Source organism: Geospiza fortis, unplaced genomic scaffold, assembly GCF_000277835.1.
Source record: "Geospiza fortis unplaced genomic scaffold, GeoFor_1.0 scaffold237, whole genome shotgun sequence".
Lineage (NCBI taxonomy): Eukaryota > Metazoa > Chordata > Aves > Passeriformes > Thraupidae > Geospiza > Geospiza fortis.
The window spans coordinates 8,325,150-8,339,350 of record NW_005054319.1 but is presented as its reverse complement, the minus strand read 5'-3'; the positions used below and the strand labels follow the sequence as shown (position 1 = coordinate 8,339,350).

At 41.9% G+C, this 14,201-nt stretch overlaps 1 protein-coding gene across 1 annotated transcript in view; it reads left to right on the top strand.

Annotated features, from left to right (window-relative positions):
• ABAT (4-aminobutyrate aminotransferase) overlaps nt 1-14,201 on the top strand; it is a 27,986-nt gene that overhangs the window by 9,065 nt on the left and 4,720 nt on the right. Inside the window, exons 3-13 of the mRNA XM_005420436.2 lie at nt 573-670; nt 1,517-1,546; nt 2,118-2,235; nt 6,140-6,189; nt 8,911-8,991; nt 9,105-9,197; nt 9,567-9,629; nt 10,138-10,201; nt 10,820-10,968; nt 12,033-12,170; nt 13,347-13,514. Coding sequence (XP_005420493.1) covers nt 573-670; nt 1,517-1,546; nt 2,118-2,235; nt 6,140-6,189; nt 8,911-8,991; nt 9,105-9,197; nt 9,567-9,629; nt 10,138-10,201; nt 10,820-10,968; nt 12,033-12,170; nt 13,347-13,514 — 1,052 coding nt within the window. The remainder of the gene's footprint in view (nt 1-572; nt 671-1,516; nt 1,547-2,117; nt 2,236-6,139; nt 6,190-8,910; nt 8,992-9,104; nt 9,198-9,566; nt 9,630-10,137; nt 10,202-10,819; nt 10,969-12,032; nt 12,171-13,346; nt 13,515-14,201) is intronic.

The following is a 14,201-nucleotide window of genomic DNA, read 5'->3' as shown; positions in this document are numbered from 1 at the left end:
TAAAAGCCAGCAAGATCAGAAGGAAAACTGGCACTGACTGGGCCTCAGATTTCAGAGCTGCACTGCAGGATGCTGGTTTATGTGAGACAAGGCCATTCACCTTTCTGAGACAAATCTTTCCCAAAGAGTGTTCTTTGGCCTAATGAAAAGCATCATACTGGATTTTCCTGTGGACTCCATCAGGCTTTTTGGTTATTACTGGTAGTTCACCATCTCTGTGTAGGAGTGGGGAATTCATGGCAAAAGCTTGCACAGGGCATAATGGACAAACTCAGCAAAAGAGATGGAAAGAGATGTGCTCTCAATCCTCCTGTGCTTTGCCTCTGTTTCTCTAGGGTTGCCTTGTGATTTCCCTTGGGGTTTTTTGGTTTGTTGGTTTTTTTAAGCCACCTCACTGGTATTGGTTTTATTTTAAGACTGGTCAAAGATGAGATACATAATTCACTTCAGACAGCTCAATGTAATTGGTCTCATCTGTCAAGTGTTTTCAGTCAGGCAAGGTATGGATGTATCTTCTAAAAGGAGAGCACAGAAAATATGATCTGTACTCAGCTTTTCATTATTTCTTACAGGACACAGGTATATCAGTCAAGCTGCAGCTAAAATTGATGTGGATTTTGATTATGATGGACCTCTGATGAAGACAGAAGTTCCTGGACCACGATCTAGAGTAAGTTTCCAGTATAGTAACTTGGTTTTTTTATCTTTAGCTGTGTCTAACTTGCTAGGAAACAGATTCATTTCAAACCTTAAATCTGATATGAATAAATATAATTCCATAAGTCTACACTCACTTTTATCAGGAGGCTGAGAATGAACAGCCTCCTGTTCATGAATAAAATGCCCCTCTGAGAGGCAGATTTGAATCTCAACTGCCAAGTTCCCATATAATAATAATAATTCCCGTAGAATAATTTAAAGCAAAAGAGCATCATTTTAATAAAACATCTGATCAGGCTTGGTCACTTGTGCTCCTGCTGAAATAAAAGCTTTTCATTATGTGAAATAATGCTTTGGTTTTGAAATGAAGCAAGAGTTTGAATTTGCTGGATGTTGTTTTACTCTGGCAGAGTAAAACATTTGTAAAGCATTTGTGCATGTGGTGGGTTTTGGTTTTTGTGAGTTTTTTTGTTGTTTTTAATAAAAAGGAGCTGTCTTTCTAGAACCAATGTACCAGTATCCCTTCTGTGTGACTCTGGCTTCTCTTATTTTCTGATTTCTCTCTTGTTTTCTCAGTTCAGTTGGTCAATATAGAAGAGGCAGCTTTCCCTTTTTGGAGATTTACAGTTAAACTGTGTTTGCAGCCCGTTTAGCTCTGCATGCCACAGGTCATAGTTTTGACTGTAATATTTGCAAGATGCACCATGAAAGTTCCTGTGGCAGGTAGAGTTGCCTGGTAAGCACACAGGACTACAAAGTTTGCATAAGATTTATGGGATCATAAAAAAGAAATAAACATTCTCCATCAGTATTTGCTAATTACACACCTGAGACTGTGACGTTTGTTTTTGTGCAGGAACTAATGAAGAAGCTGAATGGCATTCAGGTAATTTGTCAAGTTTTCTGTGTTTTGGGGGGTGTTAACACTTTGATTTCAGAACTTGTTTTAAAATCCTGGTTTGTATGTTTTTGTCACAAAGAAAGGTGAAGCACTGATTCCAGGTTTCCACACTGAGTACATTATGTGTGGTTTATACATGCATTTGAATAAAATCTTTTGTAGTATATTTTGAATACTGCAGGATCATTTTGCTAGCATCAGGGATTTTTCTTTCAACATATATGTTTAAACTATGTGTGTCTACAGAAAAACTTCAGAGTTGTTACAGAGTGGCCAATGAAAGCAAGGTATATTATGGCTGAAGTTTAAAAGTATGTCAGCCTAAGTACATATTGCCTTCCTAAGATGAGCAATTTCTCCATGTCTGTGCTTCATTTCTGTTGCCATTTTAACAGTCATTATAAAAATAGCTGTACAGTTATTCCCATGCCGTGGATACAATGTGCCTTTTTATCCTAGCATTAGATATTTTTATCAGATTTGGCAGTATAACCATTAGTTGCACCTTCCTACATACTACCACTTTTGAAAGCACTAATTGGTTTTTTTCCTGCAGAATGCAGAAGCTGTGCACTTCTTTTGCAATTATGAAGAGAGCCGAGGGAATTACCTCGTAGATGTAGATGGCAATCGTATGTTGGATCTCTACTCTCAGATTTCTTCCATCCCAATAGGTAGGAGGCAGTTGTTCCAAAATGTTTTGTTTTGTCCTCAACCTGTTTTGTTTTGTCCTGTAATTTTCTTATCTCAAGCACTACCAGAGAAGTTGGTTGATTAATTTTGAAAAACAGAAGTGATATAATGAACACCTTGTTGTGATCAGGGACAGCTCACTGCTGTGTAATGTAGTGGTGGGTTTGGGTAGCTGGAGGAACTATAAATTCTATACCTAAAGCTCTCTCAAAGTGCATAGTGGTGCCAGGAAGAAGCTCTAGTATTAATCTCAATTTGAATGAGTAAGTTCAGGTTGTCTTTGTTGGCTTGGATCTGTGACTTTGTGATTCTGTAGCAATATGTTATTGTTTTAAACATTATTAAGCATAATGTGGACATTTTAACGTGAAATTATATGTTTTAGTTAACATTTCTATCTCAAAATAAGTGGGAAAAAAAAATGGAGTGAGCCATGTGGACTGCAGCAGGATGAAACAAGCCCAGCCCTGAGCTGTGGTGCTGACTGAAAGCAAAGGTGGAAGCTCATTTGTTTGGGGGAGCAGGCACAGGGCCTGGCAAGTGCCTGGCAGAGTCAGCTGATTGCTTTGTGAAGCCTTGCAAGCAAGAAACAAGGCAGAAATGTGAGCCCCAACTGCAAGGCATGCAGGTTTCAGTAGGAGTTCACTTCAGTCCAGTTTGTTTGCTCCTCATCCATGGTTCCTCTCAGCTGCTTAAAAATACATTTCTGCAGAAGTGCTGGGGTAATTTAAAAGGTAGATCTTGTGCTATGTATAGAAACTGTGATGACTCAAAATCATCCCTACAGGCCTCCTTTCCTGGGAAACAGAATTTGATGATGTTCAGGTTGTTACCAAACTTCTGGCATCTAAGACCTTGTGACTGCTGTGGGTGTTCACTTACCCCAGCCTTCTTTGCAGCCAAAGTTGTTGCTGTCCTGTAGCAGTCAGTCAGTGAAATCATTCCAGAACCCTGCAATGTCTGCAGCTTGCTTGCCCTAACACAAGTTCTCAGTGCTTTGTATCTTTCAGGCTGCACTGGGATAATTTGGCCTCTGCTCATGAGGAAACAGGGGTGAGACACAGGAGCACAATGCTTGGGTGCCAGTGAGCTTGGATTTTAGGTTTCTAGTGAAGGAGATGCATTTACATGGCTTCCCATTCTTCACACAAGAAATTGATTTGGAGAAACAAATCTCAGTCGTGTAGTCAAATGCACACTCCACAGTATGAGAGTCAGTGCATACTCCAAAAGCATGAAATTGTACAGACGGTGCACTGAGGCTTTCTGACCTTCTGGTGCTGGGTGGTGCAAGCACACCTCTTTTAATGCAGTTTTGTGTATAAAATATTGAAATATTAAGGAGGAGATATTTTCCTAATGGGCAGAAATGGGCAGGGGCTCTGCAGTTTAATTTCTCTGGTTGGTTGAAACTGGTGAATAGGACAAGACTCCAGTGCTGTGACTGACCTCCTAAGCCATGTAGTTCCTCCTTCTCATGTGGCAATGCCCTCCCAAGGACAAGCTGGGTTTTATCCTAGGGAACACATTCCTCAGTCCCAAAGGAGCTACAGTGCAGTGCTTCTTGCACCTTCTCAGATAATGGCTCTGGGAGTGCAGCAACAAAAGAGTAAATGGAAATTTCATACTTAGGGGCTGACCTCAGCCTAACACACAACATTAATTTATATGCTTCAGTTGTACTGAATGACAAGATTATCTGAAGCTGCCCAGGTTACTAATAATGTCCCTCTTGGTGGCAGAGGTAGGGCCTGGATTGGGAGAGCAAAACAAGATCACAAGGTGCTTGTTAGTCATCTGTGCTTATCTCTCTGCAAGTAAATCCAATAAAACCTTTCATGAGTCTGTCAGGACTCCCCAAGATTTAATAATGATCTGTTACACTAGAATATATTTATCAGCAGAGGTTGAGAAGTAATAAGTGCCTGTGTGGAGAGATAAGAAATAAAGTATAAAAAACCTCTAGGCTAAGATGCTCTAGGCTGTCTCTTGCTGAAAAACAAAAGTTGAAATAGTTTTTTACCACACTTTATGGGCAGTTGTAGCACAGCTGTCCTTTCATCCTGCATCTATTCTGGCTAATAGAGTTAGAAACCCCATGGAGCCAAATGCAAGAAGGATGTTATTGACATCCTTTGTTTGCCAGCAAACATCCTGGAATAGCAAATGAAACAATGTGTTTTTCAGTGCTGGGAAGGTCTGTTTTGTTTGGGGAGATGCAGAGAGGTGTAGTTTGATATTATTGACAGCAGCCTGCTGCTCAGTTCAAAGGATTCTTTGGGCTTTCTCCATCTCATTATTTTAGCAGCTCTAGTTGTTTTTCCTTTTGCAGACAGGCACATTCATGAGCCTGGAGGACATGTACGTTCCTGTCACACTGATCCAGACACCCAGCAAGAGAGATGGAGCAGGTGCCCTTCCTCAGAGCCAGCTCTGGGAGCAGATTTGTAACACTGCAAACCCCTGTGCTGCTCATGGCACTGCAAGGAGTTAGTGCCTGTCTGCCATGCCAGCCTGGAGCTCTTTGACTTGTCCACCACAGTTATAGAACGGTTATTCAAGCATTTACTTCTTCCTGGTGTTAGTTGCTGCCTGTGAGGCCACAAGGCAGCTCAGCTCCTGTCACACAGCCCCTGTCACAGCAGCTGGGCTTGCAGGGTCCTCTCCTCCTTCCCTGGGGCCCCTCTCAGGAGGCACAAGGATGAGGGAGTGCTAGGAGAACACCAGACCCTTGGCCTGAAGTGAAGAGAATGGGAGAGAGATTCAGTGTGGGTGCAAAAGGGTAAATCAGGGGTAAATCAGAGGTTTGTGGTATGTAGAGAATGGTATCTCTGATATAAAGTCATCCACTTATGGGAACACCAGCAACAGTTCTTACAGGCAACACCAGAGCTGATCCTTGAGCTTCCTGAGCAATAGGAGCTGTGCTTTGGAGATTTCTAGAACACTTGATTTGCTCTCAAAGGGGCTCTCAGTGGCAGCCCCAGGTGCAGTTCCCAAGGACACAGCTCTCAATGTGTCATTCCCTCTTCCCATGACAGCTGATGCCATGCAGATTTAGTTGTTCTGTGTCCCAAATAGACAGTATTATTATCTTCATAATAATTTTAACAGATTTATCAGCATGACATGCTGCTAAAACAATATGGATATTCTTTTGTTTTCAGCTAATATATTCAAAACTGAATTTATAATTGTTTTGTTAACACAGTCTCCTAATGCTCCATTGCTCAAACGGGATAATCAGGGCTGTTGTCATTCCACTGGAATGGGGATTCAGAAGCACAATAAGCTTTTGTAACAAAATTACCATTGTCTGACTTCTTGAGCAGTAGGGAAGATGAGGTTTCCAACTGTTTGTACAAGGAAATTTAAAAGATAGTGTTAATCTCTGGTGTTGGTATTTCATACATTAGAGATCAGGTTTAAAATGAAATTTCTGGCCTCCTTCAAAGATTATTTTTCTTAACAGCAGATAAATTGGTTTTGCCTGTAAGCAAGCAAGTTATCCTTTAGACTATCAATGGGTATAAATTAAGCACCTTCATTGTGTTCAAACTGCAGCTATCTTAGTTTCTTAGTAAGAAGGATAAACTCTTGCCTCTTTTTCCAAGTAAAATTTTGTCACAGTAAGGAAATGAGTGTGCCACAGCTCCCAACAGCAGTGCTGTGCTTTGCCCTGCACCCAGACAGGCTGCTGAGGGACAAAGAGCCCAGAGGTTTGTCCTACTTCAAAAGAAGTCCCATTATTAGTAGTTAAAAATATACAAGTTACACATAAACAGTCAAGCATGAAGTTATGGTTATTCTCTAGATTATGCTTTGCATTACTTCACTGAAACCAGATAAAAAGAACTGCTTTCTTTCTTTGTTCTTTTTAATTAGGTTACAGCCATCCCTCTCTGATAAAGCTTTTACAGCAGCCCCAGAACCTGGTAAGTGGATTAGAACATGAAGGACGTGAAGGAGTTCTCTCTCTCCTTGTTGTGGGCTTTCTCTTTTTTCCTTAGACTGATAGTGAATGCTAATGATTCCACTTAATGTATGATGGGATCTGCTTGCTTTACTTCTCACTAGATGAAAAGAGCTCTGTGGTGTTTAAGAAACACCAAAACCTCTGGGAAGTTTTACAACATGTAAACATTTGGGTGATGCAAGCACTTGATATATTTGCAGTGACATTTAAATCCTAGTTCAAACTTATTGTCTCAAATTAACCATTTTAATAATGTTTTCTGAAGATTCATTTGAGCCTGAAAGCAAGCCCAAAACCTTGAGAGAGAATATAATATCTTGGACATGGTGCCCTACATCTGGAATGCTGTGGGAAGTTTAGGGGTTTTTTTGAAGTCGGGGATAGTGTCTGATTCTCATCTCCTAAGTGCACTCCAGCAGGGCAAAGAAATGCAGATATTTGAATTCCCTGAGCTGATTTCCTTTATGGAGTACTCATGTCTTCAGGTGAGAAATTCTGCCTTTCCCAGGACTAAAATACCTCAAGTTAAAAAAAAAAAAAAACCAAAACCAAACAAATAAAAAACAAATTTAAAAAAACTCCAAAAACAAAACAAAAACCCAAACAAACAAACCAGGACTAGAAATGGTGAAGTTATCAAAGGCAGATCTCGATATTTTGGAAGGTCTAATATTTATGAATATTATTAACTCTTTATTAACTTTATTAACTCTTTATTAACTTAATCATCTTTATTAACTCATAAAGATGATTTCTGAGAATAATATCTTCACTATATTGCAGCAGTAGGCAAAGCCAGATTTAAAAAACGAACAAACAGAAATCCCCAAACCAATTAAAAAATCAAAAAGCCCATTTGCTGGTGGCAGTTGCTGATTTCCCCTGGTGAAGGGCAGGTGGCACTGAAGGAACTCCTCCAAACTCCTCCACACAAGTGGCACAACTTCCCTTAGTGTTAGCAAAGGGGTTGGTGTTTTCCTGGAGGGAGTTTTCATGTGATTTGTCTGTAATGCTCCACGTGCCCTCTCTACAGCCAGCTATAAACACAGAATGTGCATCTGTTTATTTGAGCCCACAGCAGCTTGATGTCAATGTGCTATTTTTCTCAGTTCTGGGTATCTCATTAACTACAAAAGAAAAATACTCTTTTCTGCTTAATGGCAAATGTTGTCAATTGACTGTGACAACCCATAATCAAATTCACAACAAATTTGGGCTCTTCTCTTTTCTACTTGATATGAAAATTTACTTCTGAACTGAGATAAAAAGTCAAGTACGATTTCTCATAGCTACTAAACAAAAGCTTTGTGTTAGCCTGTCATTAACATCCTTGCTTAGGTTTTCTTTTAAGCTTGAGTCTGTTGAAACAGTGTTTTGGAAGTAAAACACATAAACAATTTACAAAGTCCAAGCACATCCAGTGTTCTGTCTTGTGTGATACTTGGTTTTCCCCAGGAATCCTGATGAAATATCCTTGCAGGTGCAGTGTGACCACTTACACCCCTTGGAATGAATATTTGTGCTGAGGAGGAGGACTGAAGGATGCTGATAAATGTGCAAACTTGAGCTGCACTGAAAATATGAGTGTTTGTGGGGAGACTATGTGTCCCCTCTGGAGACCCACTGAGGCTTAACTTTAATTTCAGTCATTAGTTGTTCAACAAGAAAAACAACAAACAAAAGAAAAGGGCAAATAAAGCTGCTTGGCAGTTGGCAAATTTATTGAGCTTGTCCTTCTCTGAGAAAATCTAATTTAAAATAAAGAGTAGCATGGTATGAATCAAATAAGATTACCCACAAAGACCAAGAGCAGCAATGAATCAATTTTAATCCATGACACAATTTAAATTAATTGCGTAAATGTGACATTCATCTCCATTAGTGGACTGAGGAGGCTGAGGGGCTTTTTCCAGAGCTGCTCCTTAGAAACCCCAGTGTGGGCTGCAGGCTGCTGTTCCCTGACACCAAAATTACCTTTCCCAAAGGTAGAAATCCTGATGTGGCCAGTTCACAGCACCACTGACGTTGGAAGGGACCTCAGGTGGTGTCTTGTTCAACCTCCTGCTCCAAGATGGGTGGCTGTGAGATGGGACCAGGGTGCTCAAGGTTTTATCTGGGACCTTGAAGACCTCCAAAAGAGCAGCCTGTTTCACTGCTTCACTGCAAAACCTGCAAAACCTTTTCCCTATACCCAAATCAGTACTTCTCAGGCTCTGATTCATGCCCACAGCTTCTCATCTTCCACTGGAGAGCCTGGAGCCTGGCTCCACCTTGCCAGGGTTCCAAAGTGGTTTGTCTTAAGCTCAGTAAGGATGAAAATGCTGCTATCCTAACTGAATTTAGGTACTCAAACTGAAAGCAAGTCATAAAGATTTTAAAGCATATTTCCTGTGTATAAGGAGAATGGAGATTGAGCAGCTAAAATGTCAATATTGAAGAGGAAATGTCAGTGTGAGTTAGCATGCATCTTTCCTAAGGTGTCCTGCAAGAATATAGTAAGGATTGGACAGAAAAACATATGCTAAGGCAGGAATAGTAATCCCTAGCTTAAAACTACTTGTGCCATGATACAGATTTCTGCCTGGTATTTATGATTAGAGTAAATTGGAACTGCTTTGATATCAATGTATTTTCCATGTGATAGTAAGACCTAACAATTCCTCTTCCTTTGTCTTTTTAGAGCACTTTTATCAACAGACCTGCCCTAGGGATTTTACCTCCAGAGAACTTTACAGAAAAACTGGAGGAGTCTTTGCTATCAGTAAGTTTGAGATACATGTGGATTGATCACTGTTATTATCTCCACTGTTATTATCATTTTGCACTATTCTTGTGCTCAGTATTTCAAGAGTAATTTTCTGTCTTTGCTGACAGGTGGCTCCTAAGGGTTTGTCACAGGTGATGACCATGTCTTGTGGATCCTGCTCTAATGAAAATGCCTTTAAAGCAATATTCATGTGGTACAGAGTAAGTAAAACATTAAGGTATTTTTGTAGGTTTAGATGTAGAAATGAGTACTTACTCATAATCAGAATTGTTATTGCAAAACAAAGTGAGGCTTGGAGGTTGTCTTGCTCATGATGTTGTTTATGTTCAATCTAGTGTAAAATCTTTATTAAAACCTCTTTGTCTAAGCTTTTACTTTATAGTGACACAACTTTAGAAGTTATAAAGTAAAGGAAATAAATAAATTTTTGATTGTAGTTAGCATGTGAAAGCCATAGTCAGGCTTGAATTCAGTCTTGAATACCAGCATTCCTGGTTTGTGGTTCAGCCATAAATGACTTGGTTACAACTACAGGAACACTAATGTTGCATTGTTTGGGTTTTTTGCAGAACAAGGAGAGGGGCCATAATAATGTCACAAAAGAAGAACTGGAATCCTGCATGATTAACCAGGTAGCATTTGTTCTTTACCACACCTACAATGTACCACTGGTTTGGGCTTGGAAGGGAAGATTGGGAGGAAAAGTTTGGTTTGCTACATGTGAAGTGGAATCTGGGCTTTGTACATTTAGAAAATGGTGAAATACAGACTCCCAACAAAGATCAGGGAGGCATCAGGAATGCATGGGGGTGCAGCACAGGGGAGCCCCAGCCTCTGTGAGCACCCAGGCCACCCCCAGGCACAGCCACCCCATAAACTTATGCTCCTACTTTGTGTCCAAAGGGGGGACTGTGCTGAAGGCTCAGCCTTGCCTGAGCTCAGCTGTGCCACAGCATCCACACCAAGGATTCACCCATGTTCACCCCGGGGTTTGGGACCTGGGGCAGGGCTGGGGTCACCAGTGTGTGTGCTGAAGGGGGGAGGCTGTAACAATCGGTGGTGCCTGATGGAAGAGGGGCTCAGGGGGCAGTGGGGGGGATGTTTTTCCCTGGCTGACCCCACTGTGTGCTCTGCTTGCAGCCCCCTGGCTGCCCTGACTACGCCATGCTCTCCTTCATGGGCGGCTTCCACGGCAGGACCCTGGGTAAGTGTCCCTTGTCCCCCTCAGCTCACTGTGCTTGTCCTTACACACACAGCACCACTGGAGAAGCTGGAAGTTCATTTAAGGTTTGCCTTGGAAGCCCCACCAGCACTGGAATGGTTGAGTGACAGTAGGAATTGATTTTGTGGTTTTTAAAAAGTTCTTTTCAGACAGGCTCTTATTTTCATTCTGAATGTGCAGTTTCTTGTCTGTACTCATGAAAATCTAACTCCTGGGCTAAAATCAGCACAAACATGCTGTCACTCACTTTTACTGGTTTATATCAGCTCAGTCCTTGTTCTAAGCAGGTTACCTGAGGGTGCTGTAACTATGAGCATTGTTTCTTTGGAAGGGTGAAACCCACCTTGTCTGAGCAACCTGTTCAGACTGACAGAGGTTCTCCTGCTCTTCTGGAATACAGTGCTTGTGGAATCTGATGCTTAAGATCTAGAGCAATCCATTTAAGGCTGACTAAATCCAATTACCCAGTATTTCAGAAGACAGTAAAAACACAGAGCAGTTAAGAGAATTCTACAATCAGGCCATTTCATCTCTTGGTGGCTTTTTTCTTGTATTGATCCTAGATGGGTATTATTTTAATTTTTCCCTCTCTGGGCTTAGGTTGCTTAGCTACAACTCACTCTAAAGCAATTCACAAACTGGACATTCCCTCACTGGACTGGCCTATTGCTCCATTTCCAAGGCTAAAGTATCCCCTGGAAGACTTTGTGAAAGAGAATCAACAGGAAGAAGCCCGTTGTTTAGAGGAGGTAAAAAATTCCCTGGCAGCTTTCTGTTTTTTTTGATTTGAAATAATGAATAGTGTTGGTAGGATTAGTGCTTTTCACTAAAAGAATGTTTTCAGAGATTGGAACAGCCTGTGATTGGAGCAGCATTCACTGTTGTTTACAGTCAGACCTTTCTCCCTGCCAGCTCACTGGGAATTCAGGGCTGCAAGAGTGACACCAAAGTGAAATTTCACCCTCAGAACTTGGTTGTATCACAGTGAACTCACCTGCCAGCTCTTGCCAAAGGGCCCTGGGCTGAGAGAGAGCACAGTGTGGGTAACTGTGGATAACCCTCTCTGCAGAGAGCACCTCTATGAGTATTTCAGCCTTTCCAGCTTCTCCATGGCAGCTTCTGGCATAAAGCTCTGATTGTTCAGGGGTGGACCTGTGAGTCCACTTAGCCAGACCTGCCTCACTTCAGAGAGCACAGCACATGCCCTCCCTGGGCTGCCCCAGGGTAGCTTTGCTGGGAGAAGTGCATTAAGGTATGCCATTATTTTACAAACAAACAAACAAACAAACCAAAAAGCCAACATTTCTTAGCAGGTCTGTGCTGGGCTTACTGCCCCCCTTTGGAAACCATTGCTTTGCACAGCCTGCAGGGGCTGTAGCCCTGAGGGCTGTGAGAGGGATCTGAAGTGGGTGACTGGAAAAAGTGAATTTTCCAGATTGCCTTTTCTAATGCATGAGCAGAGTTTTGATTTCTGACACAAAATCTATCCCATATCACTTAGGTGGAATGACAGCAGTGGCACAGTGAGCTGCAGTGGTGCTCAGCACACTGCCAGCTGAACCTGGCTAGAGCTTTCACAGCACTGCAGATAAATGTGCAGCTAGTTACAGTGTGATTAGGACATGGTTTAAACCATTCAGAACAAGAAGGCAGTGGTAAATGCTGGAGGAATCACTTGTTAATCCTTTGTGCCACCTTTATAGCCAGGAATGTCCATGCAAAGTTGAAGTTCTGATGAGATTTAATCCAGCTGGGAGGAAATGTACTAATGTTCTGGAAGGAGGATGTACATTCACAAGTGTTTGATTTGCAGGTGGAAGACCTGATTGTAAAGTACAGGAAAAAGAAGAAGATTGTGGCTGGAATCATTGTGGAACCAATACAGTCAGAGGGTGGGGACAATCATGCTTCAGATGACTTCTTCAGAAAGCTAAGAGATATTGCCAGAAAGGTAATAAAACATTTCTCTGGGCGCTCAGGGGTAGCTAAAACATGCACCCACACATTGTGGGTGTCTGCAGAGGCTTTGCCCTGCCCCAGGCTCTTGGAGGGTCTCACAGGCCTCCTTAGCAGCAGTCAGGGGAGGTATGTACCACATACCAGCAATCCCTGCTCTCTGTCATTTGATTCACACTAATGCTTTCCTCGGTCCAATAAATAATCTTCTAATTTTAAACTGAGAGAGAAATTACTCTGATTCATTAGCTATGAATTCTGCAGGTGTGTTCTTTAAATGATCATGCTAGTTGGTTGAGGAGGTTCAGTTTCTGAAGAAACAGGTTGTGAAAAATATAAATTTTTAATTACATTGTTTTAATTGCAAAAAAAAAAAACCCAACCTGAAACTCAGCTTGAGACCAGCCATAGTGCTGATGTTCCAATAAAACAATGAAAAGGACAGATGTCTTGATATTTGGAATGTAAACTTAACCTATTTAGAAGCTATGACCCTCAGTAATACTCCATGCTTTTTTTCACCCTGAAAACATCTGTGTGCTGAAGAGATGCTGCCAAAAGTACTTACCCACTGTTTTTAAATACAGAATTATGATATAGCTTGCTGTCCCTGTCACAAAGTTTGGACAAAATAGTCCTTCACATAAAAACCCCACATTGCCAGCTCACCAGTAGCTTTTTCAGCAGAATTGTCTGAAAAGGCAGCTTTCCATGCCCCCAGAAATGACCAGCTCATGCTGCTGGTACTGCCTCTGTGCCACATAATGCCCAACTCTGACTGGGCACAGAGACTTCATATTTCCAACAAACAAAGCCCCTAGAAATGACACTCTGCTTCCCTCAAGGGCTTTGAAAATGCCACCAATGCCACCTCTGCTCCTCCCAGATGTTTTCAGGTATCCTCTGGAAATGCTCAAGATAATATGAAAACATGGACTTGATGAGTATGGGTAGAAAACAAGTTTCTAGTGCCTTCCTGGAAAAAGCTGAATTTTTAATTATGAAATCTGACACACGAGTGGCATTGGTGGAGGGGTTGAGGTGGGGAGTGAAGGGAGAGGAAGGAGGGGTGTAGCCTGTGATTCCTTGTATTGATGTGCTCACTAAGAGAGGTGTTCCTGGTTTGGGAAGGGGGGCTCACACTCCCTGCTCCTCTCGTGTGTCTCTGCAGCATGGCTGTGCTTTCCTGGTGGACGAGGTGCAGACAGGATGTGGCAGCACAGGAAAATTCTGGGCACACGAGCACTGGGGCCTGGATGACCCAGCTGATGTGGTCACATTCAGTAAGAAGATGATGACAGGAGGATTTTTCCACAAAGAGGAGTTCAGGCCAAATGCTGTAAGATTTTTGATGAAACTTGGACTCTGTGCTAGTTGGTGAGCCCCTGAGGAGTGACTGTGACATCCATGGAAGGGACAAGGTTTCCCCCAGCAGTGCAGGTTCAGCTGGATGGGGCTGCTGTTTGCTCATACAACAGTTACCACCACCTCTTCACTTTTATTCCAGTTGTTGTCAGTCACCAAGGTCATAAAGCTGGTGGGGGGGAGGGGAGAACTGGGTTAAGCCTAATGGACTAAACCTTCAGTACAAAATCCAACCACAAACTGACACCTTCTCCTGCAGGGCAACTTGGGAATTTCAGAGCTTGTATGGTCAGCGTTTCAGATTCTGTCAACAAAATTTCTTCTTTGCACTAATGACATTTTAGATGTAATAAATGAAAAGTCAAATTAAGGGGAAGAACATAAAGCTTGATGTAAAGTCTGTATAGATGATGCTGATTTCCTGTCATCTGTAGCTGTGTTCCAGTGAGACAGAGTAGCAAGGCAGAGTGCACTAATGAGAAGCATGAAGTGATCACTCTGTGTTTCAGCTCAGCAGTGGGATTTTCCTTTACAACATAAAAAAGGGGGGTTGATGAGATTAGTGCATGCCTTTTCATACACCATGTTTACACTGCCAGTGTGATGCCTTGCTTTTCTTAATTTATAGTGATTTGCCTGTTAACATGTTCCACAACTCTTT